General features: G+C 39.3%; 1 protein-coding gene across 1 annotated transcript in view; it reads left to right on the top strand.

The window, feature by feature from the left end:
- The window catches only part of shank1 (SH3 and multiple ankyrin repeat domains 1), a 99630-nt gene that overhangs the window by 44448 nt on the left and 28522 nt on the right, over positions 1-26660 (top strand). Inside the window, exons 3-15 of the mRNA XM_013909076.1 lie at positions 4070-4273; positions 4840-4911; positions 5286-5394; positions 9206-9360; positions 12575-12742; positions 15210-15326; positions 15548-15625; positions 16717-16783; positions 16994-17160; positions 17842-17963; positions 18527-18675; positions 21012-21125; positions 23272-23347. Coding sequence (XP_013764530.1) covers positions 4070-4273; positions 4840-4911; positions 5286-5394; positions 9206-9360; positions 12575-12742; positions 15210-15326; positions 15548-15625; positions 16717-16783; positions 16994-17160; positions 17842-17963; positions 18527-18675; positions 21012-21125; positions 23272-23347 — 1598 coding nt within the window. The remainder of the gene's footprint in view (positions 1-4069; positions 4274-4839; positions 4912-5285; positions 5395-9205; positions 9361-12574; positions 12743-15209; positions 15327-15547; positions 15626-16716; positions 16784-16993; positions 17161-17841; positions 17964-18526; positions 18676-21011; positions 21126-23271; positions 23348-26660) is intronic.

Here is a 26660-nt window from a genome sequence, read left to right on the forward strand (position 1 = left end):
CCTCTTGCTCCCTCTCACAAACTCAAAATCGAAGGCGTTCGCCTCCCTTTTACTCTGTTCTATTTTGCCACGCTGCTGTAACACACACACACACACACACACACAGAGAAACACGCACACTGATGCACATCCTCACACACAAATGCACGCACACCTTCCCAGTACCACATCTCCTAGGGAACACAAGGATGTCTCTATGGCAACAAGCAGCTTGCTCCACTAATGAACTGGTTGCCGTGGTGACCGGGTTGGCTGTGTGCGAATGGAGACACTGAATAAAATAGAGGGAGAAAATGTTGTGTTACTCCTCTGCACCCCCCCCCCCCCCCCGTGTGGGGTTTTTATCTCCTTCCCTTTGTAGGACACGAACAGTCACACAGAAATGTGTGTCAGTGTGTGCGTGTGTGAAGAGATTAAGATGAGTGACAATTAATGAATGAGTGTAACGTGTTACACGCAGTGCTGGCTGGAGACTTGAGCCCATGCAGAGGGCCTAATGCAGCAGTACGCAGGGATCCTTGCAGCTGGCTGTGCTCTGCGTGGGCCGACCGTCCTGCTGCTGCTGCCTCAAGGTCAGAAAGCAGCCCAACTGCACTCTGGGCGATAAGAGGGAGGCGGGAGGGGAGCAATGCCAAAAAACCTTTTGTCAGCCATCTGTGTAGTAAGTTACGCTCCACTTTGCTGACTGAGCTTCTAGGCCGTTATGCATTTGGCCATTCACAACCCCATCGGAGACACTTAAAGCTGCACCCAACTGACATTCATATCCCGGAATGAGACCTCTGGGAATCACCCGATTTACTCCGCCGCTGTCTCCCCCTTCTGGATCAGGGGGGCGCCGGCCTCAGTGTTCTGCAGCCAGAGAGAACACACACTGTCACAGAGCTTGATCTCATGACCCCTCTCAGGCATCCAAACAATCATTTCTGATTCACTAAAGGATTCTTGAAGAGTTTTTACTGATAAACGATAATTGTGTTTATCAAACAGCCAGAAATAACAGGAAAATGAATACAGCACAGATTTATTACCTTAACTACGCATGGACCAATAGTCACCAAAAATCTCATTATTCTATAAAACCACACACAATTGAACCATCTGCATAATACCGCATAATGCATGCAGCACTGGGAGTTTATTTACTTTTTAAAATTTTTAATTACAAAAAGAAAAAGTTATGACTGCACAGCTAGTTCATGTTTGTTATTAGCTTACCAAAGGCCCACTTTAAGCCAGCAAATAGTTTATGCAGCAGGAGAGAAGTATGTTTATAATCTTTGTACACAGACAGATTAGAAAAAAGAACCAGATTTCTAGTCTACTCAGATATATGCAGTTTATTATAATACATTTAGACCTTTCACTTTTTTCAAACTCCTGTAAACTTCTCTTTCACCTTATTTTCCTTCATATATATTTAATGTAAGACTGGAGAACGCTCACATTAAACATGGTCAACTTTTCAACAGAGAGGTCAGCATATGCACAAGTAATCCCTGTAATAAGAATATGGAGGTGCTCACACACACAAACTACACCCTTTTTGGCTCCTACCTCAAAGCACACTGTGTGCTGTCGATCTCACGTACTGCACAATAATGTTTAATATTTAGTATTTACTGTTATATTCCCATATATCATCGTGATGTTGTTTATTGTATTGCTCTTGTTTTCTTCTGCTTGTTTTCTTTTTTCTTTTTCAACAGGTGATCCAGGTGATTGATATATGTATTTTTTTTGTCTGCTTATTTAGTTGGTTTTTGTTTTTTTGCCCTTCATCCCCGTCCCTCTTCTCTGCTGTTTTTCCCCCTCTTCCTTTCTCCCTTTTCTTTTCCTCATTCAAGTCTGTCCCGTATCTAGCAAGTGAAAATAAAAAAATAAATAAAATAAACAATAAAAGGTGAATCAAATAGACCATTATGGCAAGGCTGGGATGGTCAATTTGATAAAGTAAATCCGTTGGGCATCTTTCTTCACCTTTAGACAATAATTCTGATGGCAAAAGAGCCAAACGGGACAGGCAAAATAAAAGAAAAAAAAAAGAATATGGAGGTGGGTAGAAGCTCCTTTTTGTTTGTATGTTTTTTAATAGATATATTTTAAAAATAAAACAAAAGATAATGGAAACTTAAATCCTTCATTTAGAGAACATTCAGAAGTTTGTAGTCTCTTTGGCAGTCGTTAATTCTTCTTAGAACAGCTGGGTTATCCAAGACACTGCTCGGATAAGTCTATAAAGGCTGTGCACAACTGGATTTGGGCAGTTCCTCCCATTCCTCCTAAAAGACCCTGTCAATCTTTGTCAGATTAGATGGGAACCATCTGTGAACTGCCATCGTCTGTGCGAATTCATGCTTCAGTTTTCTGCTGCCTGCTCTCACTGCCACACTTCAACGTACAGATGATCTTAGCCAGATGATGAGCTGCACCTAGTTTTCAGCAGACACAGTACTGGGAGTTCTGTTCAGTCCAGAAAATCTTTATCTTCATATTCTCAAAGTCCTTCTCAAAGTTTGTTAAACTGCAAGCAGGCTGTCGTAACTGCTGCTGAGGTGATTGTTCTTCTCAGCTGACATCTCAATCTCTGTGGTGATCTTCTGAAGACTTGTTGCGATCTTCAGGCCCTGCCCACTCACTCAGTTTGGCATCGAATCTGTGGGGAGTCTTGGTTCTCCACAATTGTTCCATATCACAGTTACTGACGCTGCTGTGCTCTTAGGACACTCGAAGATTTATACAAATAGGTTGAAAACCCTTCCCCTAATCCATGTCTCACCACATTTTTATCATTCAGGTCTACAAAGTATTCCTCAGACTTAATAAGTTATTTCATATCCATCCATCCATTTTCTTCTGCTCATCCAGCTCAGGGTCACCTGGACAGGTCGCCAGGCTGTTCCAGGGCTAACACAGAGAGACAGACAACCCTTTATACTCACATTCACACTTACAGCCAACTTTGAATTACCAATTAACCTAACCCCACCCATGTCAGCAGTTCGATCAGTGTTTAAATGATGGTCTGAAATTGCTACATAGATTTAAAACCCAAAATAACAAGGCTGAAGCCAAACAAGCAAGAAACACAGTGCTGAGTGGACGGAGAGGGAGAAAATACTAAGGCATCCAGCTCCTAAATGCTCCAGGGAGACTGGTCATGTCCTTTAGTTGTGCTGATTAACTCACTAACAGGAAGATGGAGCAAAGCAACACGCAGAGCGAAGGAGGGGAAAAACACACAGCAGGCCCAGGCAGGGCAGGAGGGCCATCACACCAATGAAAAATGAGCACGAGAAGCTTAACCTGCTCTTAACTCCTGTATAGAATCGAAGTTTGTGTTTTCAATATTAGTTTTCACTTGGTTACATATTTGTATATTCAGACATGGGATACAGTTACACCCAGAGGGAAGAGTGCTTGTCAGCACTGTAGTTCAAATCAGTAATTCTTGGACGCAAGTCTGATTTCTTTATCGCTGAGCGACAGCTTATTAGTTCTAATAAGAGTTACATTATATCCTAATACAGGAGGTCAAAAACAGCTGTGGTACTGTAGCTAGCTGACATTTATTTGTTGTTCTTTGTTACAAAAAACAAATATATTTCAGCTGTTTAAAGATTTAATCCAAATCAGTTGTGTTTTTGAAAAGTAACGAGTACTAGCAGGTGAAACACTCAGGCAGAAGTTGGGCTGTTCCTGGTGTAGAAAAGTTCCCCTGATTTTAGTTCATCTAATTTTTCCATTAGTTACTGTTCATTTTAAAGGCACAGATTCAAAGGCCACTTCACCTCATATGATCAGATTAAAGCCCTCAGACTGATTTAGCACAGTTTACACACTTTTGTCAGATCAGTGAATATGTTTCCATTTCCTTTCTACTTTTTAGATTTATATGTGTTTTAAAATCAGGTTTGTTAACTTGTGTATTTCATGCATTTGATTGTTGCCGTGTTGAATCTGTATCCACTGTATATACTCATCCTATAAATCTCTTTTTCAAACCACAACTGTTCTCAGAATATTTCACCTGAGCTAGCTTCAATATTTACTTTGGTATCTCTTGCAGAAATGTTTGCGGTTTAATCCAGATGCCACTGTGTGGAAGGCCAAGCAGCAGGTGCTGTGCTCCCTGACCGAGTCTCTGCGAGATGTCCTGAACTATGGTCTGTTCCAGCCTGCCACGGACGGCCACGATGCCAAGTTCCTGGAGGAAGAGAGGCTGCTAAAAGAGTACCCACAGTCCTTTGAGAAAGGTGTACCATATTTGGAGGTAATAACCGATCCTCTTATTGACAGTTTCATGAAACACAGAGTGTAATACTAGCTTTTTGCCCACAAGATGTCACTTTTGTGCAATAAAACAGATTCTGGTTTGTTTCCTATTAACAGGATTTTAAAATAAATCTAATGATATGTTCAGGAAAAGTCAGAAAAGTTTAATTACCTAGGCTAATTAATCTGAAGTTCATGCCAAGCTGCTGACTATTTATGAAATCTTATATTGATTGTCACCCAGCAAAGCTGCGAGTGCATGACACTGTTAAGTAGATTATAATTATAACTAAAGTAAAAGTATAATTGTAATTATTATTATTATTATTAGTTTTCCAACTTTTTAAGCTAGAGAGTATTTAAACTGCTGTGACGTCAGGCTGTTTCTTCCCCATTTCTTGTCTTCGGTGCAACAGAGAAGAAAGCCTGTATAGAAAACCAGATAAATCTTCTCCAGGCTCTATTTTGTGGATCTAGGCCAAAAGCTAAGAGAATTGAGGACAAAGGCCCTCTGTGTTAGGATTAACTCTTGGTTTCCTTTCTCTTTTTCTGTCACTGGTTTAGTTTCGTTATAAAACCAGGGTGTACAAACAAACAAATCTAGATGAGAAGCAGCTGGCCAAACTGCACACTAAGGTATGAAACTTCCAGATCGCTAATATGTGATATGTGTTACAGTTTGCATCTCCATGTTTGTGTAAGTGTCACTAAGCATGCAGTGGTGCATGTGTACATCTGTGCAGATTTATGCAGGATGCATTTGATTGTTCAGTAATGTTTTATATATGTTAATTTATTGTATTGAAATAAATAATTAAAGCTTAACTTAGACAAACAAACCAATGACATAAAATTGACAAAAACCCTTTTGCAATTGTAAAACCTACTATATGGATAGCTTTTCCTGAACCTGCTTTTGCTGTTTTTATTTTCACCAAACTATCCAATTTTTTCTGAATATTTATCAGTTACACGTGGGAAGTTTTTGTTTTTATTTCTTTTACATGTAGGCCAGCCTGAAGAAGTTCATGGATTACATTCAAACCAGCGCTGTGGACAAGATGGCCAAGTTCTTAGACAAGGGCCTCGATCCCAACTACCAGGATTCTGACACTGGTGGTAAGGATTCCTTCCACTCCCCCGACTGCACACGAGCACTTAGTTATTTTATCTACACAGAGCAAATTTTCTCTTGTAACACGGATAACATGTAACAGCTGTCATGCAGCCCAATTTAAAAAGGTGTTTCACAAGATAAAACAAACACATTTATAAAAGAGTTGGTGATGATCTCTCTGTTACAGTCAGCCAAAACGGGAACTCCAAATATGCAAGCAGCTAAGAAAGCACAAAGATAGTCAGCAGCTATGGAACCTGAAGCTCTCCTGTATGGACTCTTTAAACTGTTTTCAATTCCTCCCCCTCTGTTTTCTGCCCTCAGCTCTGCAGTATGTTGGCCTAACACTTTGTGAGGGATCTGAGCCAGTGCTGTTCACAATTTTGGTGGCTTTTCCTAGATCCTGTTAGTGCTCAGGGGGGCACAGCAGACGGCTCATTTACAGTTTGGGTGTGCTGCTCTGTGTCGCTCCAGCCGTTCAGGGAGCAAGTGTCAAAACACAAAACACAGCCTGTCATGATGGGTGTGAAACACGCTCCCGGCGCACAACACAGGGGGGAGACAGAGAGCCTCCATGAGCCTCCCTCACAAACATGCTGTTCCTGTACTGCATTCATGGTTTTTAGTCATGTTAAAGTCTGCAACAGCTATCTAAATGGGCTGGACCTCAACTCTAGGCACTTATTTGAGCAGATATTTTTCATTTCAGTGGTCACTAGAATATAAAAATGAAGAGTGAAAGGTTGCCACAGGGTAAATCACAGGGTTTTACCCTGAAAGATAGAAATAAGAACCCTCACGTCCATACCAATGCCAGTTTAGAAATCAGATGGAATTAAAACTGTTTAAAATGTCTGTGGCGTTTCTCCCTAAATACAGTTCTTTTAAAAAACATTCCCCCCCATAAAAATTACACTTTGTTGTTGTTGTTTTTTTGTTTTTTTTTACCATCTTTGCTGGTCTAGCATATCATACACTGAACAGAAGCGCAAGCGTGACCATTTTCCATCTGTTTCGTGTCCTGGATACTCTCATCACCCTTTAAGAAAAGAAACAAAGATTTTTTGTACAAACTGCAAGTTTGGATGATCCACATCCACCAGAGCACTTTAAAATATTAATTCCATTCATTCATTCTCTTCTGCTTATCATTATCAGGGTCACAAGGGGGCTGGAGTCTATCCCAGCTACCAAAGGGCGCGAGGTAGGGTACGCTCTATGGACAGATCGCCTGTCTGTCGCAGGGCCACTTTAAAATAGTATTCATCATGTGATTTAACCACTCCTTGGCATTTTGGCTAAACAAACCTGGTAAAAGTAATTGTGGGGCGGAGCAGGAAAGCATTTGTTTTAGCCCCAGTGATGTGATACCACATGAAAACTAATCCTTTGTTCAAATCTATTGACTGGCCACGGCGTTTCCATGTGGAGTTTGTGTGCTCTCTCTGTGCTTATGTGGGTTCCCCCCGGGTATGTTAGGTTAATTGGTGATTCTAAATTGGCCATAGGTGTGAATGTGTCTGTCTCTCTGTGTTAGACCTGCTGCAGATTGCTGACCTGTTCAAGAATGTTTCCTGCCTCTTGCACAATGGCAGCTGGTATAGGCTCCAGCCAATCCATGACCTGAATTAGACAGGAGGAAGAAAACGGATGGAGGACTTGTTGCTGGATCCTAGTTTCTGTCCTTCTGCATTAAAGTTTGTGGAATCAAACATATATACAGTATATGACTCTGTGGTTTCAAGAAATGAATTGAATGAGATTTGTTGGTTTAACTGAATTTTGTATGAACTGGATTTAGATTTGGGGGTGTTGAAAAAAGCTGTTTAATATCAGTCAAAGTCTGATATAAGTGATATCCCTGTGTCCTGAAATAGCTTCTCCTGCCTTTTGACTTTATGGTTATGTGAAGGTATTTTGAAAGGAAGTCCAGGAACAGTGAATGCAGCATTAGTCCTATGCAGACAGGGCAGAGAGGTGATAAAAAGCCTGCAGACAGAGATATATCCAACCTTGTTAATACTTTTTTGACCCGTTTGTCTCCTTGAAACTTTCTCCGTGGGCTTCCAGAAGCCTCACAGAGAATGCCTTCATTAGGACATGAAATAATTCTGCCATAATTAGCCTGGCTCCGGCCAGGACACACACTCATGTCGATCACTGCCAAGGAAACTCATAAATGGGTATTCCCTGACTCATCCTGACAGTATAACTTCAGAGGAAGCGCAGTCAAAACATTTCTCCAAATTGTTTGAACCTGAGATCTACAGAAAGTGTTCAGTGATGAAAGCCTTCAGTCATTTTCTTCTTTGCCAGAAAAATCCCCTTGCAGACGGTGCTGTGTACCCTGTTTCAACTGGGAACACTTTGAATGGTTTTATTCTTGTAGGTGCTGGTGAACTGTCTTTCTGGAAAGGATCAAGTTAGCCACAAAAGTGACACAGCACTTTTTTGACTGCAATAAATGATATTTTGAGCTTCTTTGTTTCTTTATATGACATCAGGATAACGGCAAAACATCAGTGCACTGGCAAAACATTCAGCTGGAAAGTAATAATGTTACCTGTTAGATGGAACTAATGCAGAGGCTTTTTTCATTTCCCCTCACACTATCACAGAAAGGAATATAAATATTTGCAGAAGACTTAAAGTTGGCTGATCGGGATGTCGTAATCAGGAAGCAAATTGATGGTGGTGAGATTTAGGATTGTCTAACTTTCATGTTCAAAATAATAAAACAGTGTTGTCACATATAAGGGGATTTTACTTGTTTATATCTGCCCAAATTCAGCTTTTTTATTTTAAATTTACATGTTGTCGTACAAAGGTAGTTAACTAATTTTCTTTATTAAAGTTGTAGAAGTGGAGGACAATGATAGAAACACTTTGTCAAGATGGATTTCACATTAGTGTGTTCTTTTAGTCTATAATGACTCTTGAATAGATTTCCATGAAACATTTGCCATTTGCTATATTCACAACTTTAAAGACAAAAATATGGAATATGGGAAAGCTATGTATTGTATATTCATCGTTTGAAAAACCTTCTTCTTTAAAAATAAATAAATGGTTGCATTATGATTACTGTTGTAAAATTTAAATTATCCAACACTTTTTTAAGGGTGTTATACCTGCAAGAATGCTAAAAATAGGTCATTTCTGTCTGTTGGAACATGGATGCTAAGTAATGTTATGTTATGATAATATCTGATATAGATAAAAACATTAAGAGGTCTGTGATGTACCTCTGTGCCAAGTTTGGTTCCTCAACTCTTTTGCATAGGAAGAGTTTTTGGACGGGCAGCATCATGTAATTGCAGGATTGATGGTCATCTCCAAAGTGAGTTGTGCACATTTATGTATGTGCAGTCACTTCATTAAATCCTCTTTATTGCATGTTTTTCCTTACATGGAAACAGGATCTGCCCAGATCTAAAGGTACAATAAGATTACACAGACAGAAGATTTGGTTTGAAAATACATGGAAAACGCAAGAACTTTACATGATTATCAGTAAATTGTAGGTTAGATGTGTAGGCATTTGCTGCAGCACACATCACAGACATTTGCTGCACTTTCTCAGCTTCATTACTGTGATGCACAAACTCTTTTTCACCTCACACGTCATTCAATTGTTAAATCATAACCATAAAAACTAAAATGCATTAAATGTTTCTTTTTTAAATGTTTGTTTCTGTCTCAGGAGTTTGGAAAGAGCTACTGTTCTCCAGAAAATCAACAGTGAACTCCCTGCTCTATAACAGTCCCATTTAAATAAAGCTGCATATGTGTGTCTCTGTGTGTGTTCTTTAGAGACTCCTCTGACCCTGGCAGTGCAGTGTGAGCCAGGTGGAGGAGAGGCCATCCGGGTCCTGGTGGATGGAGGAGCTCATATTGACTTCCGTGCCAAAGATGGACTCACACCGCTACACAAGGCTGTTCGAGGCCACCACCATACAGCCCTGCTGGTAAACATTTGCATATGTTGGAGTCCTTTCATACTGCTATCTGCCTGTGGAAAGTGATGATTTTGCATGTATTATGTAACAAAAAGAGAAAAAACATCAACCTAGAACAGGGTGTATATCTTGCAAGATGGATATTTGCCCTGAAAGTGACACTGTATTCTCTTCATTTGCGTTGCTGTATATCTAAACAAGCTAAAGCCCGAACAAAAAGACCCTCCCACTCAGCGATCCACACCCACCCACACACAATATGCAAACAAATAACTCTATTATTTGATTCAGCCAGAGAGAAAGAGAGGCGTTAACATCCAGATTGCCTGGTTTTGACACATTTACATTTTAGGCGTTTATCCAGATTTTCAGCTCTCAAATTGCTGAGAATACAGGTAGCTGTAGACGAGAACCTCATTGGGGGAGATAATTGCAAGCGTTAACATTGTTAGAGCCTATGTTTTCCACAAAGGAAAGAAACTCGGCTAAACTGCACAAAGGTTTACATCAGACTCTGATTGAATACATCATTTTCCCCAGCCTGGGGTGTAACGTGACCTCTCTGAACCCCCAGCTATGAGTTTCCATCCTGATTTGAATTCTATGAATATTCCTCAACTTGAATTAGGAAACTATCATCAAGATATATTTTTTCCTTCCTGCTGTACTATTGTTTTACTTGATGAAGGTTTTAAAGGTTCTACATTCTATATATTTAACTAGTTGGAGCAAGTTTTGGCTCAAAATACAGTGCAGATTGCCAATTCTTCCATGATAAAAATGGACTAGTTTCGTGTCTTGAAAAGAAATAAGCTGCCTACGCCCTCTCAAGAAGAAAACAAGGCAGAATGACTTTAGTTACGTATTGTAACCTCAGATTTAAGTGTAAGTGTAGCCCTTTAAGAAGCATCAACTGGGAATAGGTGTTTGAACAGAAATTGAGCCAAAAATAATAATAAGAAAAAAACTCCTGTAGGATCTTTTAAGTTACACAAAGCACAATGTTTTCATTAAAACTGTGTGACATGAGGGTTTCTATACGATAATAAATCTCTCTCAATTAAGATAAACAGCGTGGCCCTGATTTAACTCCATACACGGAGACGGATAACTTTCTTAGCAGCAGTTATGCTATTGGCCCACTTCAGCACAACAACTTCCTTGTTCGGACTCCCCATGTGACTCTACAGACCAATCAGAAGCCAGGAAGTCCTAGACTTAGGTAGATGCGGGAAAACCAATGAGGTGGAGTCAACACATTATTATTATTGTTTTGAAAGGTGTATATGTAAACATTCAAACATGTAAATGCCCAAAACACATAAACACTAAATATAAATGGAAATGTGTATATTAAAATTAGCATAAACATGTGCACCATTAATGAAATGCTAATAAAGGAAGGAGCTAAGACAAAGTTGTATGTTTTTATAGTTCGCAGTTTAATCTTTGGTTATTTTTAAGAGTGACTTTGAAGTTTAGTTTTTATTATTGTAAACGAATGTAGAAGTTTTTAATATTAGTTTTTGCTTTTCTTATTACAATATTAAGGTAATTTTTATAATAAGATTTCTGAGTTCTGAAAGCTAATATTATTCATGCAGAGCACTTTATTTTGACAATGCACACTTGCACAAATGCTTCCTCGTGCTATTTCTGTTCATAAATTTGACATAAATCTTGACAGATTACTAAAACTAGTTTAGTAAGTATTCAATATATAGTTTTAGTCTTGCAGTAACTTTTATTAAAGTCTTTGTTCTTTGGTTTCAAATTGGTGTGCATTTCTACATTTCGATATAGCTGAGGCTGTGGACAGTCATGGTTCCAGTTTGTTGGTGATCTAGGTAAACCAAACCAACCAGACTCTATCAGTATCATGACATAAATAATCTGACAGCAGCAGCAACAACAGTCCTATAAATAAATAAAACATTAATCCATAAATGGAGGAAACCATGTTTATTTTGGAGTCAATGCCAAAAACCAAGTCGATCATTTATGAAGTGTTGTGTAAACTGTAAACACTACTGTATATGTTCTCTTAGCCTGATATGAATGCTAACAAGTCAATTACTGCTGTGCTGAATCTGTCTTGGTTTATTTCTCCTCTTCTTCTTTTTTCTTCTTTCTTTTTTCACTCCCAGAAAGATGATGAGAGGCTTTCACTGATATCGTTAGGTTTAGACAGAATCACACAACCATTCAGGAAGTCAGGCCTCTCGTACTGTCACTGCAAACTTGGCACATTTCTCTAGTTTGCCCTCAGTCCCCAAGAACTTGCCTGCCTTTCCCGGTGGCCTCTCTGTCTTTGCGTTCACCATCATTACATTAGCTACATTAGCCACACAACATGCTAAGGGTGAGGATTTTCTTTTTTTGTTGTTGTTGCACAGTGAAAATCAAGAATTACAGTACTCCACTCCAGTTCTCAGTCTTCAGTAGCTCAGATACAGGGAGCGCATAAGGACTCTTGTGTTCACTCTTGCAGCCAACAACTGAACATTTGGTGTGCAACGCCTATGGCTGAGACATTTTAAAGTTAAAGCTGGCAGAAGCTACTCTGGGGACTAAATAAAAATGGCGGACTGTGAAGCAATTGCTGATTTTAAAAAGGCATGTCCGCTCGTCAGCCAGGAGCAGTGCTTATCCTGTTCTGATGCCAAAATCACTGAAAGTGACTGTGAAGAAAACAGGCACTGGTGGTCTCTCTGTGTTGGTGCAAAAAAGGAACGAAGGAAAACACAGAAACAAAAGACAACAACAACAAACGTCCTCTTACATGGGAATCTGTATCAAATCATTTGCTTCTTAGAGACAGTGCATGGTTGATGAGAATCTATCATTCAAACTGGCTTTCAAATCTTTTATAGATTCAGATAGTGTCTCCAAACATTTTTTTATATGTACGTTAGACTTTCTAGTGTTTCTTATCTTATCCGTTATCGACCAAGTGTGTAACATTTTGTAAATGAGGGTTTTTTTTTATTTTTCTAAAGTTAGTTTTTGGCATTTAAAAGACTGACGTTAATTAATTTTTAATATAATTATGTTCTTCTGGACGCAAACCAAGTGGAAATAGCTTTGGGTCTAGTGGATTATTTTCAAACATGTCCCCTTTAAATCATTGCTATTTATAATAGTAATTTATCTTTATCATTACTGTCAGAGTTTAACAAAGGCTTCAGCATGAGGGTTTTTTTTCTTTTGTGCCATCATGCAGGTTCTGCTCTCTCTGGGGGCGTCCCCAGATTATAAGGACCGGCGAGGGCTGACGCCTCTTTACCACACTGTGCTGACAGGGGGCGACACCTCCTGCTGCGAAACAATGCTTTACCATCACGCCAAACTGGGCATCAGGGACGAGAACGGCTGGGATGAAACACATCAGGTAAACACTTTTTAAAAAAAAAAAAAGTCACCTCAAGCAAATCTAGGACAAAATAAATACAGTTAATCTCCTGTGTTTTCAATAAAAGCGAAAACACCAAATCAACTGTAAAACTTTCTGTTTGAGGATCCTTGAAACAAACTCTTTCAGTCTAATGAGGTCAGTGGCCTGATTTACATCTATTTGGGAGCTGAGATGTGAAAGCACCAGAAAAAGGCATCTGGACTTTCGGAGCTCATGTTCTTGTTGTTCATATTGCAGAAGTATGCCACATCACTTTTTGTAATGTACCAGTCTACTCTGTGTTCCAGTGTGTGTCTGCGTCAAAACCCATTCATGCCATGAAACACTTCACCTTTCACATCACATCCTACCCATCCTGCTTCAGTGGCCTCATGTAACAGCTGTGAAGTGGACAGGGAAGGCCGCGAGGAAAAATGAAGGTATCAGCTTGTTCATCTCAGTGTGTTCACTGCGTAAGCATCTGTCTCCTCAGCTCTATTTGTCAGACAAGGACTCCAAAAGAAACCGTTGGTGTGTGTGCGTTAAGTATGATTTGACTCATAAATTCAACACTAATAAGATTTTTGGACGAGGCCACTAAAAGAAGCTGCATTTTATCTCATGTCTGACGGATTGAAGATTGTTCTGTTGCATTTGGGTGCCGGGTAATTTCACATCAAGTCAGCCCGCCTCTAGCAATCAGCTCTTACTTTTCCATAATAACTGTTGTACATTCAATGAGAGGATGCTAAACCATGAATATTTTGTGCTATAAGGGGGGGTAAAATTTTGCACTTTTTAGTTTGCTATATTTGTCAGTATTTTTGAATACTCAAAATTTCATTAATAGAGGAAAGATCCTCATAACATTTTCTGGGCCAAAACACAAAAAACTGCAACCAAATCAATTTTACATTCACTTCAAGTTCCACAATATCAACCCTAAATCTCATTTTGTTAATCATGACTGAGCGTCAGCATCATGGGATATATTATAGAGACAGAAAGACATCAAAAACTGCACCATTTCGATTTCTGTCATGTAGAGTGTGAAGTTTATAGAGCTTAAATGTGGTTAAGTGTAAAAGTGCTTTAAGAAACGAGGGATTAAACATTGTGAGCCCTATGTACTCCAGAAGACTGTCGAGCAATTTTAATAATATGAGGGCAAAATTTTGCATGTCAGTATTAAATGCATTGAGGTTTTTTTTAACACCATGTTTTCTGTTTTGAGTGTATAGCGTGCACTTAGATCTTAGCACTTAGGTCAGCCTGGCAGTTTTTCCTGACTTTTAACATTTTTTTTTACTTTTATAACAATGAAAAAACTCGTGTCAATTATTCGGTTAATAATAGCTCAGTGAGTCTGCAGCAGTCGCAGCAGCATGACTGAACGGGGCACTGAAGGGCCTATGCAAACCACACTTAAGGAAATACCCCTCATATGTCTCTTTGGAGCCAAAAAGAAGAAATTCATGAGGTCACAAGGCTGTCTTTAAAGCACAATTTTACTTGAAAATAGCAAAACAAACGGAAATGTGTTCAGCTGTGACTCAGCTGTCCTGGTTTGCGTTAAGTACATTAATATATTTACGCACCTTCAGAAAATCTCTCTCCTGTTTTGTACACTTTGCCGTCGAAGACAAATATTCTTGCATTTCTATAACTGTGGCTTCATTTCTCTATAATGATGAGATAACAGTTAATGATATGCTTGAATTTTAAATTTAGCCTGTAAAGGTGGCCCAATGTTATTTGTATAGGATCATCTGTTACAGTGCTATGTACAGAAAAGTGCCCTATAAGAACCAGTGGTTTGACCATAAATTAAACAAAAATTAAAAATGAATTAACATTACAAGCAAATAAAAAAATCTGAAGAGATAAAATAACCTAGTTTACGGCTATGATATGTAATAGCTGCAAGATAAATGAGTGGGTTATTTATTTATATAATAAGTGAAAAATGTTTAAAGCATGTTTGAGACACAGTTGATATTTCAGGCAAAAACGATTTAAAAAGCTTTGACTTCAAGATCAGTGAAGTACATGGATTCTATTATATTATTATATTAAATAAAACAGTTATTCAAAATACTGTGACTTACATCACATGTACTTTAACATGTTGACTTTTTTCTCACTTTAAATTAAAAAATAAGTAAATCACGTGGGTCATTGTGTCTGCGTGAATAATGCTGCTCGTTTTTCTAGCAATGACTTTATTACTGTCATACTGTATTGTGTATATTTGTATTGTCAGTGTTTTATTGCCCCTGAGTTTGGAGGTTGTGTTAATTAAATTTGGTGTTACTGCCACCTTTGGCCATCATCTCCTCTTCACCCTTGCTTGCCCCCCCGTCTCTCTTTTCTCTCTATTAAACAACCACATAAATCTTTCCTCTTTGACGCCTTGCTTTCGCTCTTTCTTTCGGTCTTACTACCAAACTGTTTTCATTCTCAGGCCTGTCAGAATGGTAACTCCCAGCATCTGGAGCACCTCCTATTCTACGGGGCAGATTCTTCCTCCCAGAATGCCTCTGGAAACACTGCCTTGCACATCTGTGCTTTATACAACAAGGTATTTCACAGAGTACAAATCAAGTATCGCCTTCCCCCGACTGTACCGAAATTTGATGCAATGATCTTTAAAACTGTGTTTTTAAAAAAGATCAACCTGCTTTTGTTTTCATCAACAAACTAAGTAAAAGCAATGATGGCACAGGGGAATGCCAGTAGAGAATCCTGCCCTGTGTATTGCACTTGTATTAAAGATACGTTAATCAATGCTGTTTGTTACAGGAAAGCTGTGCACGAATTCTGCTCTACCGGGGAGCAAATAAAGACACAAAGAATAACAGCGGGCAAACCCCCTTTCAGGTAAATGCTGAGTGTCTGGCTGGGTAATTATGCATGGTGTGGTTTATTGTCTTATTAACTTAGCATAGCATAAAGTATAAAGTGCTAGTGCCTAATTTCACTTCAGGCCAGCACTGTGCTGCAGTGCATACAGATGTCTCAGGTGTTGGAAATGCGCGTAACCCGTAAATATGGATATATATATATAAGCTCCAGAAAAGGGAAAAAAGCTAATTCAGAAAAGATGTTTCTGTAACACTCGAACACACAAAGAACATGAAAGAAAACATGGAAGAAACATTTTATACTAGTAAAAGCAACAGAACGGTAATAATTTGAGCAAACTGTCTATTTACCTTTCACTTACAATAGCGAAATCTTGTAACTTGCACAAGATAAAACCATCATAGATACCTAAGAAAATTATTCCCAAAGAAAAACAAAATATAATTTTAAATTTTATGCATCAGAGATAGTTTTTATGTAATGATTTTCTATTAATTCTATTTAATAAATAATTATTTATTTTAATTTTATTTACTTTATCAATTTTCATTCTATAATTTTTTTTAAATTAATATTGCTAATTTCCAATTCCAATATAGTTTAATCTAGTGCTCTGCTTAAGTAGCTTTGCATGATTCATTGTTCAAAAGCATCCTTATTTATCCCACACTAACTTTTAGTACATGCTTAAAACTATAAGATCCCAGGTAGAAAATATTTTTCAGTTTTATTAAGTAATGTGTTGTGCAGACACTGGTATAATTATTAAACTAAGATATTAAGATATTAATTTTACTTAAATTTCCAGGGAAAACACCACCAAAGCTCCTTTGTGCTTAAATATGACTTTTTCTCTGTTATTATGATAATGCTGCGTCACTACTGTGCATTCACACTTCATATCAGAAAATGCACGTCACTGAAGAAAGAGGATGGAAAATGCCCTTCATTTACTTAGACTTATAAATAATAATAAATAAAGTGTTCAATAATTTTTTTCCCTATACTTCTGAAATATCATTATATAATTTTGAGGCTATATTGCTCATCCTAATTAGAGTTATCTTAAACATAAGGAGTGTGTGTGTGTGCGTTTTGTTCATCAGGTGGCTGTTATGTCTGGCCATTTTGAGCTGGGAGAAATAATCAAAAACCACAGAGACACAGATGTGGGTAAGTGCTATAACTGATGTCTGGTCTCAGATTTGTTCTGCAAGGTGTTTTTCTTAAGCTAACACAACACACAGGCTCTCTTACTTAACCTTAAATCAGCAGGACTTCTTTCAGCAGCAAGGGCCAATAACAATTTAAATACAAAGAAGTAGCATGTGGATGGAGAGGATGATATGAAAAGAAGAAAGAAATCTCTTCTGTCTCCCCTAGTCCCCTTTGTGGAGTCTCCAAAGTACGCCCCCCAGAGGCGGGAGAGCTCCCGGACGCTGACAATACCTCCTCATCCCTTCCTCAGAGCCAACAGCGACAGCAGCATGAACCTTCCAGACTGGATGGCAGTGCCCAACGCCCCGGGCACCAACATCGTCTCTGTGCAGGTGTCTGTGTTTGTCTCTGTGTGAGGAGGTCAGAGTTCAAATTATCGACACAGGAAACACCTGTGGGTCGATTTTGTAACCTTTTCGTTTTTCAGAGAGATTTTTACTGGATGTTTTACTCGTTTTAATTAGAAAGCTCAGATTATTATTATTATTATTTTCTTTACCAACAATGGAGACAGCAGCTGATAAAACAGCCGTATCTCAAAGCTTAAAACATTTTAGCAACTTGTGTTGTTGATATGAATGATGCAAAGCACACAGCAAGCATTTCTAAGTGCACAAGTGCATCAAACATAGTTTAATCCATCAGAGCTAGTATTTTTTTCTGCTCCATTCTGTAGGGTTGGTCATGGGATGTGGAGCTTGTTGTCTAATTGGAAGGGGATTTATATATGGGTTCTTTAAACTTACTGCTTGCCTGCAAAACACCCATTTCCAACATGATGGAACATGTGCACAATATAACGCAGGGGATGACCTTTATCAACCTCTAGTGGTGAATACTGCTAATTGCAGGGCATTATCTTCTCACATTTTATATAGTATGTGCTTTGGAGCAGAAGATTAATCACCAGTTCTTATTGTTATCCTCTTTAGGTTTACAGCCCAGAAAAATGTTAAATGTCATTAAAGTAGGTCATATTTGAGATTTCTCACCTTTCCTTCTCTGACCGACAGGGCTACAAGCATACAGGAACCCTGCGGAGCTCCAGCAGTCCCAGGGGGGCACGGACACGCTCTCCTTCCCGTGGGAGGATCGGAGACAAAGAGGACCGGAGCAGGCAGAGTCGGAGACAGGGGTGAGTGGAGGAGTCGGAGCTTTGTTTCCACTTCCTGCAGATTCAGATGGATCAATCGAAGTGCTTTTGAGGCTTTTGTGCTGGGTGACAGATGTTAAACTCTTTTAAGTGGATTATGTGAGTCACGTTCTTAAAGAGCCATGCAAGGAGTTGAATATGGTTCATTTGGTGTAGTATTGTTAGTATTTGTTAGTATTCTCTGAAAATGGAAACTAAGAGTCATTCAGATCAATAATAATTCTGATAATTCAGCCAATTCTTAATTTTTATGTTAAAGAACAAAGTCACACTCAATAGAAATCACACAATGTTTAGGGAACGTTTATAACAGCTCCCTGAAAAGTCATAGAAATAAACACGTAAACTAAACAGTTCAACGGTGACTTTTACTTTCTTTCTGTAAAACAAAGTAGCTAATTTCTCAAAATAATTTAAGTCACTTGAGTCCCACAAAGTTTCATTTGATGTACCAAGGGCTCAGTCAGCAGCTCAGTCCTGGACATAAAATGCTACAGAGGTTCCTGAACCTTAAACTGCAGTTTCAAATCCTCCTCCCCTCTCAGGCCTGGCCCAGCCACCACCACGGTTCAAACTGCGGGACAGCGAAGACGCCTGTACAGCGCCGTCCCAGGACGTGTTTTTATAGCCACTCGATCACATTCTGCACAGGGGGAGAGAGAAATCAGCTTCAACAAGGGGGACAGGGTCAAAGGTGAGTGTAACTCCATTTTCACATCATGTGAAGGTTTGTGTGGCAGACAGTCAAAACATTTTGTCTTCCATGTCAACTCAAAGTTTCTCACCTGGTACTTGACACAAAGAGACTGTAAGAAAGCACAAGCTCCACAAGAGGTATCTTTAATAGGCGCACAAGAAAAGCACATTTAAGACATGAAAAGCAACACTGCAGAAACCATTTAACGTAACATGATGTCACATGAGCTCATTTTACTGGAAATCTCTGGGAGTCTGGCATAGCCCCAAAAGTTCCTTCTAATATATAAGCTGCTGACTGTAAGGCTTTAACAAGATCAGAGGTGACAGCTTTTACATTAACATTATTTAGCTAACTGATGACGGATGGCAGATGATGCATCCATCAGAGTATTAGCGGAACCTAATATACTACTGCCTAATCAAGGTTTTATTGATATGTATAACATGCCAAACAAATGACTACAAATACATTCATCAAGGCACAGAACAACACAAGCAAGTTCAATATTTGTTCTTCTTTCAGCTTTTCAGCTTTTGTTATTTGCATCCAGCTTATGTTGCACGGCTTGCAGGATCCAAACAAAATTTAAAAAAAAGTGGCTACAGTGGCTAAAAATGTGTGTCAGGCTACAGAGTTGGGATTACAGTATCAGCCCTTTGATATCCACTGTAGCTGGGAGTTGGTGAGCGTTCTCAACCAAACTACAGATGGATCTTGAGAAAACAGAGACTTTGAAATGGATGGAACTCCACAACCTTTGGAGAAAAATGAGACATTCACTACAGTCAGGAGGAGCCATCCTCTGGTGACAGTGAAGAAGCCTGAGTTGCTCAGACTAGAATACCTGGAGAACTTTCAGCTGTCGTCCATTAAGGACAATGAATGACTGCAGATAATTTTACTGCAGTCCACCCAAACTTTAAACCGAGATCAAAGTGTTAGAGACATGCAAAAAATATCCATGTTGAAACAGCGGGGGCTACATTTATTTAAGTATTACTCTGAACCAGCGGTCCCCAACTTATTTTGCTACACGGACCAGTATAATGTCAGATAATATCTTCACGGATCGGCCTTTGACGTGTTTGCAGATAAATACAACAAAAAAAAAAATGATATGGCCAACACAAAAACTGTGGTATTTTGTAAATATAATAATAAATGCGAATTCACTGTGTAATTGTGTAACTTCATTAGCAGCGCCCTCCTGAAAATGTGCCAACAACATTGAGAGTAACATCCTCCCCTCAGCCCTTTAACGCTCCCTGGACGCTATGGTAACATGTAAATATTTCTTTCAAAATAAGACACACAACTACAAAGACCCAGGGAGTTAACGATAAAAACCCTGAAAACCATAAACCTCACACCCGAGCTTTAACTTGTGCGGCCCGGTACCAAACGACTCACGGATCAGCCCGGGGGTTGGGGACCGCTGCTTTAAACTATTACATAAACCTAACCAAGTCAGTTTAATGATAATTAAGTTAATTTTAAACGATTGAATTGTTTAAATAAAACAAATGAAGCGTAAAAATCTGTCAGGTGTACGACTCAAACTGTGTCTGGGGTGTGACGGGTGATACGATTCACTCCCCCGGTAACCCTTCCATCCTCCAAATGTGGACTTTTTTGACCTTTAAAAGTCAAAAATAATAAGTTCATATACTTGAACATGCACAGACAGATTCATGAACAACACCAGATTCATGTCCAGAAACACAAATCGATAGATTTAAGGGCGTGACTGTTTCGTGAACTGCCGTGAAACCTTCAAGGACTGCCTGACAAAGAGCTCGGTAGCGTGTTGCAGCAAAGACAAAATCTGCGGCTGGCGAATGCAATGCTCCGACTTTGCCCAGAGATGAGCTCATTTCCTCATCAAAGTATGGCTTTATAAATAACTGCTTATAAGTGTTTTTTGCTTTGAGCCGTGAGTGTTTTATAAATGAGGGCCCTGCTGTAAAGGCAGCTTCTCTGTCTCGTGGGCCAAATCCAAATCCAGTCCACAGTGTCGTCAGATGAGTTTGTTAGATGGTCATGTCCTGACATGAGTGTAAGGTCTCTATATATGTTTGTATTTAATGTCTGCAGGTATGAATATGTGTGTGTTTGTGAGTGAGTCTAAGGTGTCGCCAGGTATGTATGTCTTGGTGAGTATGTAGGAGGTTTGCATGTCCACGTGTGTGTCCACATTTATTTTTTTTCCGTCTGTACTTGTTGTCTTTTTGTGTGCGTTCATTTCTCATCGATGTGTCTGTGTGCGTTTGTGTTGGTTGTGTCACCTTTTTTTTTCTTAACATATTTCTCTTCCCTGTCCCCGTCTTTAGTACTGAGTGTTGGCGAGGGCGGTTACTGGGAGGGGACGGTCAGAGGTCGCACGGGATGGTTTCCCTCTGACTGTGTGGAGGAAGTGATGCTTCGAAGCCAAGACAACCGATCAGGTGAGGACCACCAGCTGTGGCGCACACTCACAAATGCACAGGAGGAAAAAAGTGCTGAGAAAACATTTCAGTTTTGCATTTACCCTCCCTGAGTATACAGCTAATTTGTATTTGAAACCTTTGTTTTGTGATCCGTTACTAGATCAAAAACTTATGGTGTTGAATTTTAAGGGTGGTTTGTAGAACTTTTAGCATCATAAGCATGGGATTTTTCAATTTTAGGGCTATTTTTAGATTATTGGTAAATCTGAATCATCACATGCATCATATGGTCTCCGTTTGTGTTTTCCATCCTGTTTTATTTTGAAGGTTAGTTCCTCAAGCAGTTGCTTCCGTCTTTTCTTCTTTTTTCCAACATCGATAGAATCTTTTTGAGTTCAGCCTGTGCCTTATATTCTGTGTATTTAGTCTGTTTGTTCCCTTCTTGTCTTGTCACCTTTGTATGCTCGCTCCCTGCCATTGTTAAAATAACCACATTAACATTTAGCTCAAAGCACCACCATCTGCAAATTGACGGAGAGTCCGCCTACAATGCCTTAGTTCTTGTTTAACACTTTCTTCTTATACACCTTATCCTATTTTAAGTGGTAAATAAAATGTTTTTTTTTCTTTCACCTTATGCAAGACCAGCTCAATTTTTCACTTTGACTATAATCACCAATGTGATAGACATGCTTTTTTAGGGAAATATTCAATATAGTTAAAGAAGAACTAAGAGACCACAAAACGCAACAGCTAACACTATCAGCATGTAGTGGTAAGTATGATATGTAGTAGATATGGTTCCCATCTTCACCTTTGTTTATCATGCTTATGCTGTGCTGATTTATTTTAATGGTAATGACATTTAATTGTTATACAAGACACAATTAACAAGATCCACATTAACACCACAAAATAACAAAGGTGTATAAAACATGAGCAGAGAGAATGACATTACAGTAATCTTATCAAGAGGTGACCAGGAAGTGAAGCACAGAACATGTGGACAGAACAGTTAGCTATAGAAACAACATGTTTTAGCATGCTAACATTTATTGATTAACAATTCATACGACTGGGTGCTCTAGTTAAACAGGTTTGTGGGAAGTATGTCAAAAAATGACTTAAAAATTTGACTCTGACCTTGAAATGATGATCAGACAAACAACACACTGGTTAACAGGATTTATCAAAGTGTGAATAAACAATATTCCTTCAAGTAAAGAGGTCGGTCAAACTTTTTTACTTTCTTTCTTTTCTGTTTCTGCCTATATGAGCTCAACCAATTTGATAAGTCTTGTAGCAAAAGTGAAAGATTTTCCAAGTATTTGTTTTATCTTTAACCCAGCCTCCAGGTCAAAAGTCAGTATTAGTCCCTAACACAGATTTTTGTCACTGTTTTACTGTACAGAACTACAAATGACATTTCAGGACACTTACATGAGTGTTTTTTAGATGACAGGAAACAAATGACTACTTAAAAGTTAAGCAGACTTTTTTCCTGCCACACACTGTATGCATGATGTATTGGTATATGCCTATATTAGCGTGGTCGAAGTTTTAAGAGTTGAGTTTTCCGACTCTTGCCTTTGTATCTTACTATAGTGATCATAGTGTATATATGTATATATCTATCTGGTGTACAAATCTGTATGTAACCTATTTCTGTGGGCGTGTGGGCCCATCTCAAAACTCAAAGCATTTATTATAGGTCCCAGTTCTTTAGATTTTCGTATTCATCAGTCGCCTGCAAATGCGATGTTATGGTCTCGGTTTGTGTTTATTTCACGTCCTATTCAACAGTCACGGTTTTCACTAGTAAGGTTAAGGGTTAAATATAAGGTTAAGCCAATCAGAAGAGCTAAAATGGCTTGTTACAGACAGAAGTGAAATTTAAATGGAAATAAGCATAATAAGTTCCCGTTAATTTCTTTAACCTACTCATTAAATTCATTCATACAATTGCTTTTACACCAGTCAGTTAGTCAGCTAATTATTTCATGATTAATATGCATATTTATTTTAGCTTACAGGTGACTTGGGGACAAAAATCCAGAGAGATGGCTCCATATTATTACAGTATTAGCAGTTATGTAATGAAACTGCAAATGTATTTAATATAGGTCAAACTATTCTGATGTCTGTGTGATTTCATGTTTCACAGAGAGCCGCGGAGAGCGTGCCAAAAGACTGTTCCGCCATTACACTGTGGGATCCTACGACAGCTTTGACGCTCCCAGGTAAGAGCTGCCATGCATCTAGCTGTTACTGATACCTGAGCTGAGCAGCTGCCAGTTTCATCAAAAGACACAGTGGTGTGCACAGATTCATTAAGCAGCAGGGGCACAGACAAACGCCTCCTAGCCACTCACAGGACAAGAGGAAGGGTTCGTTTACGGTGAGGTCACATCACAGTGGTACCCCACCTAACAGAGGGGCATTTGAGTTGAACACAAAAGCACTTTGGGGCACTTGGATTGACAAAAGAGACGTTTAGATGCTCCAGCTGCTTGTTAAGTGTGACCAGAATGATGCAAGAAAGTGTCCCATTGTGGATAAATAAAGGTTTAAACATGACTACTGCTGTTTTCTACCACTGGCCTCTGAGCAGCTCAGCTCAGGAAATGAGGGGTTATGTACTTTGCTAAAGAGCATGATGTGTCTCGTCAGTCCTCCCAGGGGGCACTGAGAGCTGACAGCCTTTTCATTATGACGCTGCTGCTTCACTGTTTAGACATACTGCACATGTTGGCAGGGGATTTGTTTGTATCGTAACATACTGTATCCATCTACCCAGATGATTCATAAGTTCCAGTGATACTTTGATGATGTGATGCGTTGTGAGTGATTCATGCAGCAGGATGACGATGTGTGACGGTTCGCTGCCTCCAGTCTAGAAGCTGATCTGCCTGCTGCTGAAGTTATCCTCCAGGCAGAGGTGTACCAGTTGTGTTTTGACTAGCAGGTTTTGCTGAATTTAACCTGTGCTGAGAGGTAAATTTGTGTCATATCAGGATTTTAGAGTAAGCTTCGTCTTTTTGATGTCTGCTTTTTGCCTCCAAGCTGCAGAGCTGCTTTGCTAGGTTGCAGATTTCAGGGTGGGCTGAACTTGTTGGTGCTTTTAGTGCACTTCGGTGACTAATACATCTGAAATTTCTTTGTGTTGACCGGAGTTATGAAATCACCAGATGATCATTACTGCCCCCGATGACCACGCAAGCTGAAGTAATGCATATGTATTAATGTTCTGTGGGACCGGCCAGAAATAATCTCAGAACAACAGCTGAGATCTTTAACTTTTGACAGAAGATTATTGTACTTTTCTGCGTTAATAGAGCTAGTCATCCACCCACTGTGACTTAATCAGCATCCGCTTTTACTCAGTGTTCGTTCTTAAAGGGCACCTTCACAGATGCAACAACTCGCCTGAGTTGAGTTGAAACTGTGGATATTTCAGTCAGTTACCTCACCCTGCCCCGTGCATACTTGTAGACTGGATATCAGTAATCAATAACTGGTTTGTGACCATTTTTTAATCCCCAAACTTTAGCCTTTTGCATGCTTCTAAGTAGCTTTTTGGACCCTGAAGTGATGATATTTAAACGAGGGAATGCCAGGAGGCTTGTTGAGCAGGCCCTAGTATATGGGTGCTAATCAGTGAGTAACTAAGTAACAGATTAATATTAAAAAAAAAGAATTTCATTTACCAAAACTGGAGATAAATATCTTTGATTAGCTGTGGCACACAGTAAACCAATCCTAAAATAGAAGGTGGAAAGATCCAGTTTAGTGACTCATATTGGTGGAGGTTAGGTCTTTCTATTAGCTATAGCTTCCTTGTTCAGCACACTAACTTTAAGCCTAGCCCCCAGCCTTTAAGGTTTTTTGGATAAATACAACAAAATAAAACCAGTACCGGTACCAAAAAAAAGAAGATTTATTCATAACACACAGAAAAGACCCAGGGAAACCGAGTTAATGATAAAAACTATAAAAAATAACGATAAACACCGATGAAAACCCTGAAAACCATAAATTTCACACCCGAGCCTCATCTCTCACAGCCCGGTACCAAACGACTCACGGACTGGTACTGGGGTTGGGGACTGCTGCTGTAAAGTTTAGCTTTTTAACAGGGGAGTCTATGGGGACTCCCTTTCGGAGCCACCCTCAAGTGGCCATTAGAGGAAGTGCAGTTTTTTGCAAAGGGTGTGATTTTCTAGCCTTCGAGGCTCCCACTAGTGTAATATTCTGGTCTGTAAAAGCACAAGTCTGAAACCAACGTCTTCCCACTAACTCGTCATTCACTGTGTGTCACAGCATCACGGTGAATTGGTTTCAGGCAAACTCTTTTCAGTGTCCAGAACTCGTACTCAACAAAGACGTATAAATAAAGCTATTATCAGTTAGATTATTCATTATTTATGTGAAGCCATGCCTCTTCTATCATTTTCACACTCATCATTATTCGTCTTGATTCCTCAACTTTAACCAAAAGGCCTACATTTGCTCTGACTGTGCTTCTCTCGCATATGCACGTTATCATTTATTATTAACTGGCTTTTCATCAACAGTGACATTTCATGGAAGCGACACACTCAGCAGTGCAAACTCAAACACATATGTTTGTACACACACACACACACACACACTCTATAGCACACACACATCATGGATAATTAAAGGCGCGTTGTAGCAGAGATGCTGGTTTGGCCAGGCAGGCAGGCATGGCTGACTCAGAGCCGCCCTCACATGGGCCCACTTTCACAGCCTTTATCACTACATGTAATATCGCACCTATTCCTCCTTATATCCCTCTATATTTGGCCGTGTCTCCTGACCATCTCTGCATCCCTCCTTCGCTTTCTATTTATCACTGCATTGCTAACCCCCCTGTACTTTTTAATTTTCTTTCTATCACCCTCTCCTCCCTGTGGTGTCTCCATCTGGAGGTCAGACAGTGAAGGGCACTCAAATGGGAGCAGAGAGTTATCGAAGGGGAAGAAGTGCTCGGACAAAGGAAGACAGGAATTTCCTGTTCACAAATAGGTGGCAAGAGACATGAACTGTGTTTTATGGAAGCAACAGGAGGTCTGAGGAGGAAAAAGTTTACCCTTTGGCTTACTTTAAGTTTCTTCATCCTGATTGGAATGACCAAAGCAAGACAGCATCTTGTTTATGACGTTGACATTTACTTTTTAGCAGACATCAGCTGGAATTTATTGACAGTTAATTGGCTGATTGGTTGAATAGTTTAATTTTTCTCTTCCAAAGAAATTTCACTGATAAATTCTTTATCTTTAAAAAATTGACATTTTGGCTCTTGTATAGCTCGGGCTGGCAATAAAAAGTCGAAGAAGTTGTGTGCTAGAGAAGTAATTTTAAATGGACGAGTTCCTATTTTTGCCCCACTCTGACCAAAAGAAACAAACAACAACTTGAATTATTTGTACTGACTTTGAAGTAAATTCTCTCTTTGTAAAGTTTTCAAAAGCTTTACTGTCTCTAATACAGGATTTGTTTTGCGGACTGGAATGTCTGAGGCTAGCTTTG

The sequence above is a fragment of the Pundamilia nyererei genome, unplaced genomic scaffold (assembly GCF_000239375.1).
Source record: "Pundamilia nyererei isolate P.nyererei 1_Seehausen unplaced genomic scaffold, PunNye1.0 scaffold00018, whole genome shotgun sequence".
NCBI classification, from domain to species: Eukaryota; Metazoa; Chordata; class Actinopteri; order Cichliformes; family Cichlidae; genus Pundamilia; species Pundamilia nyererei.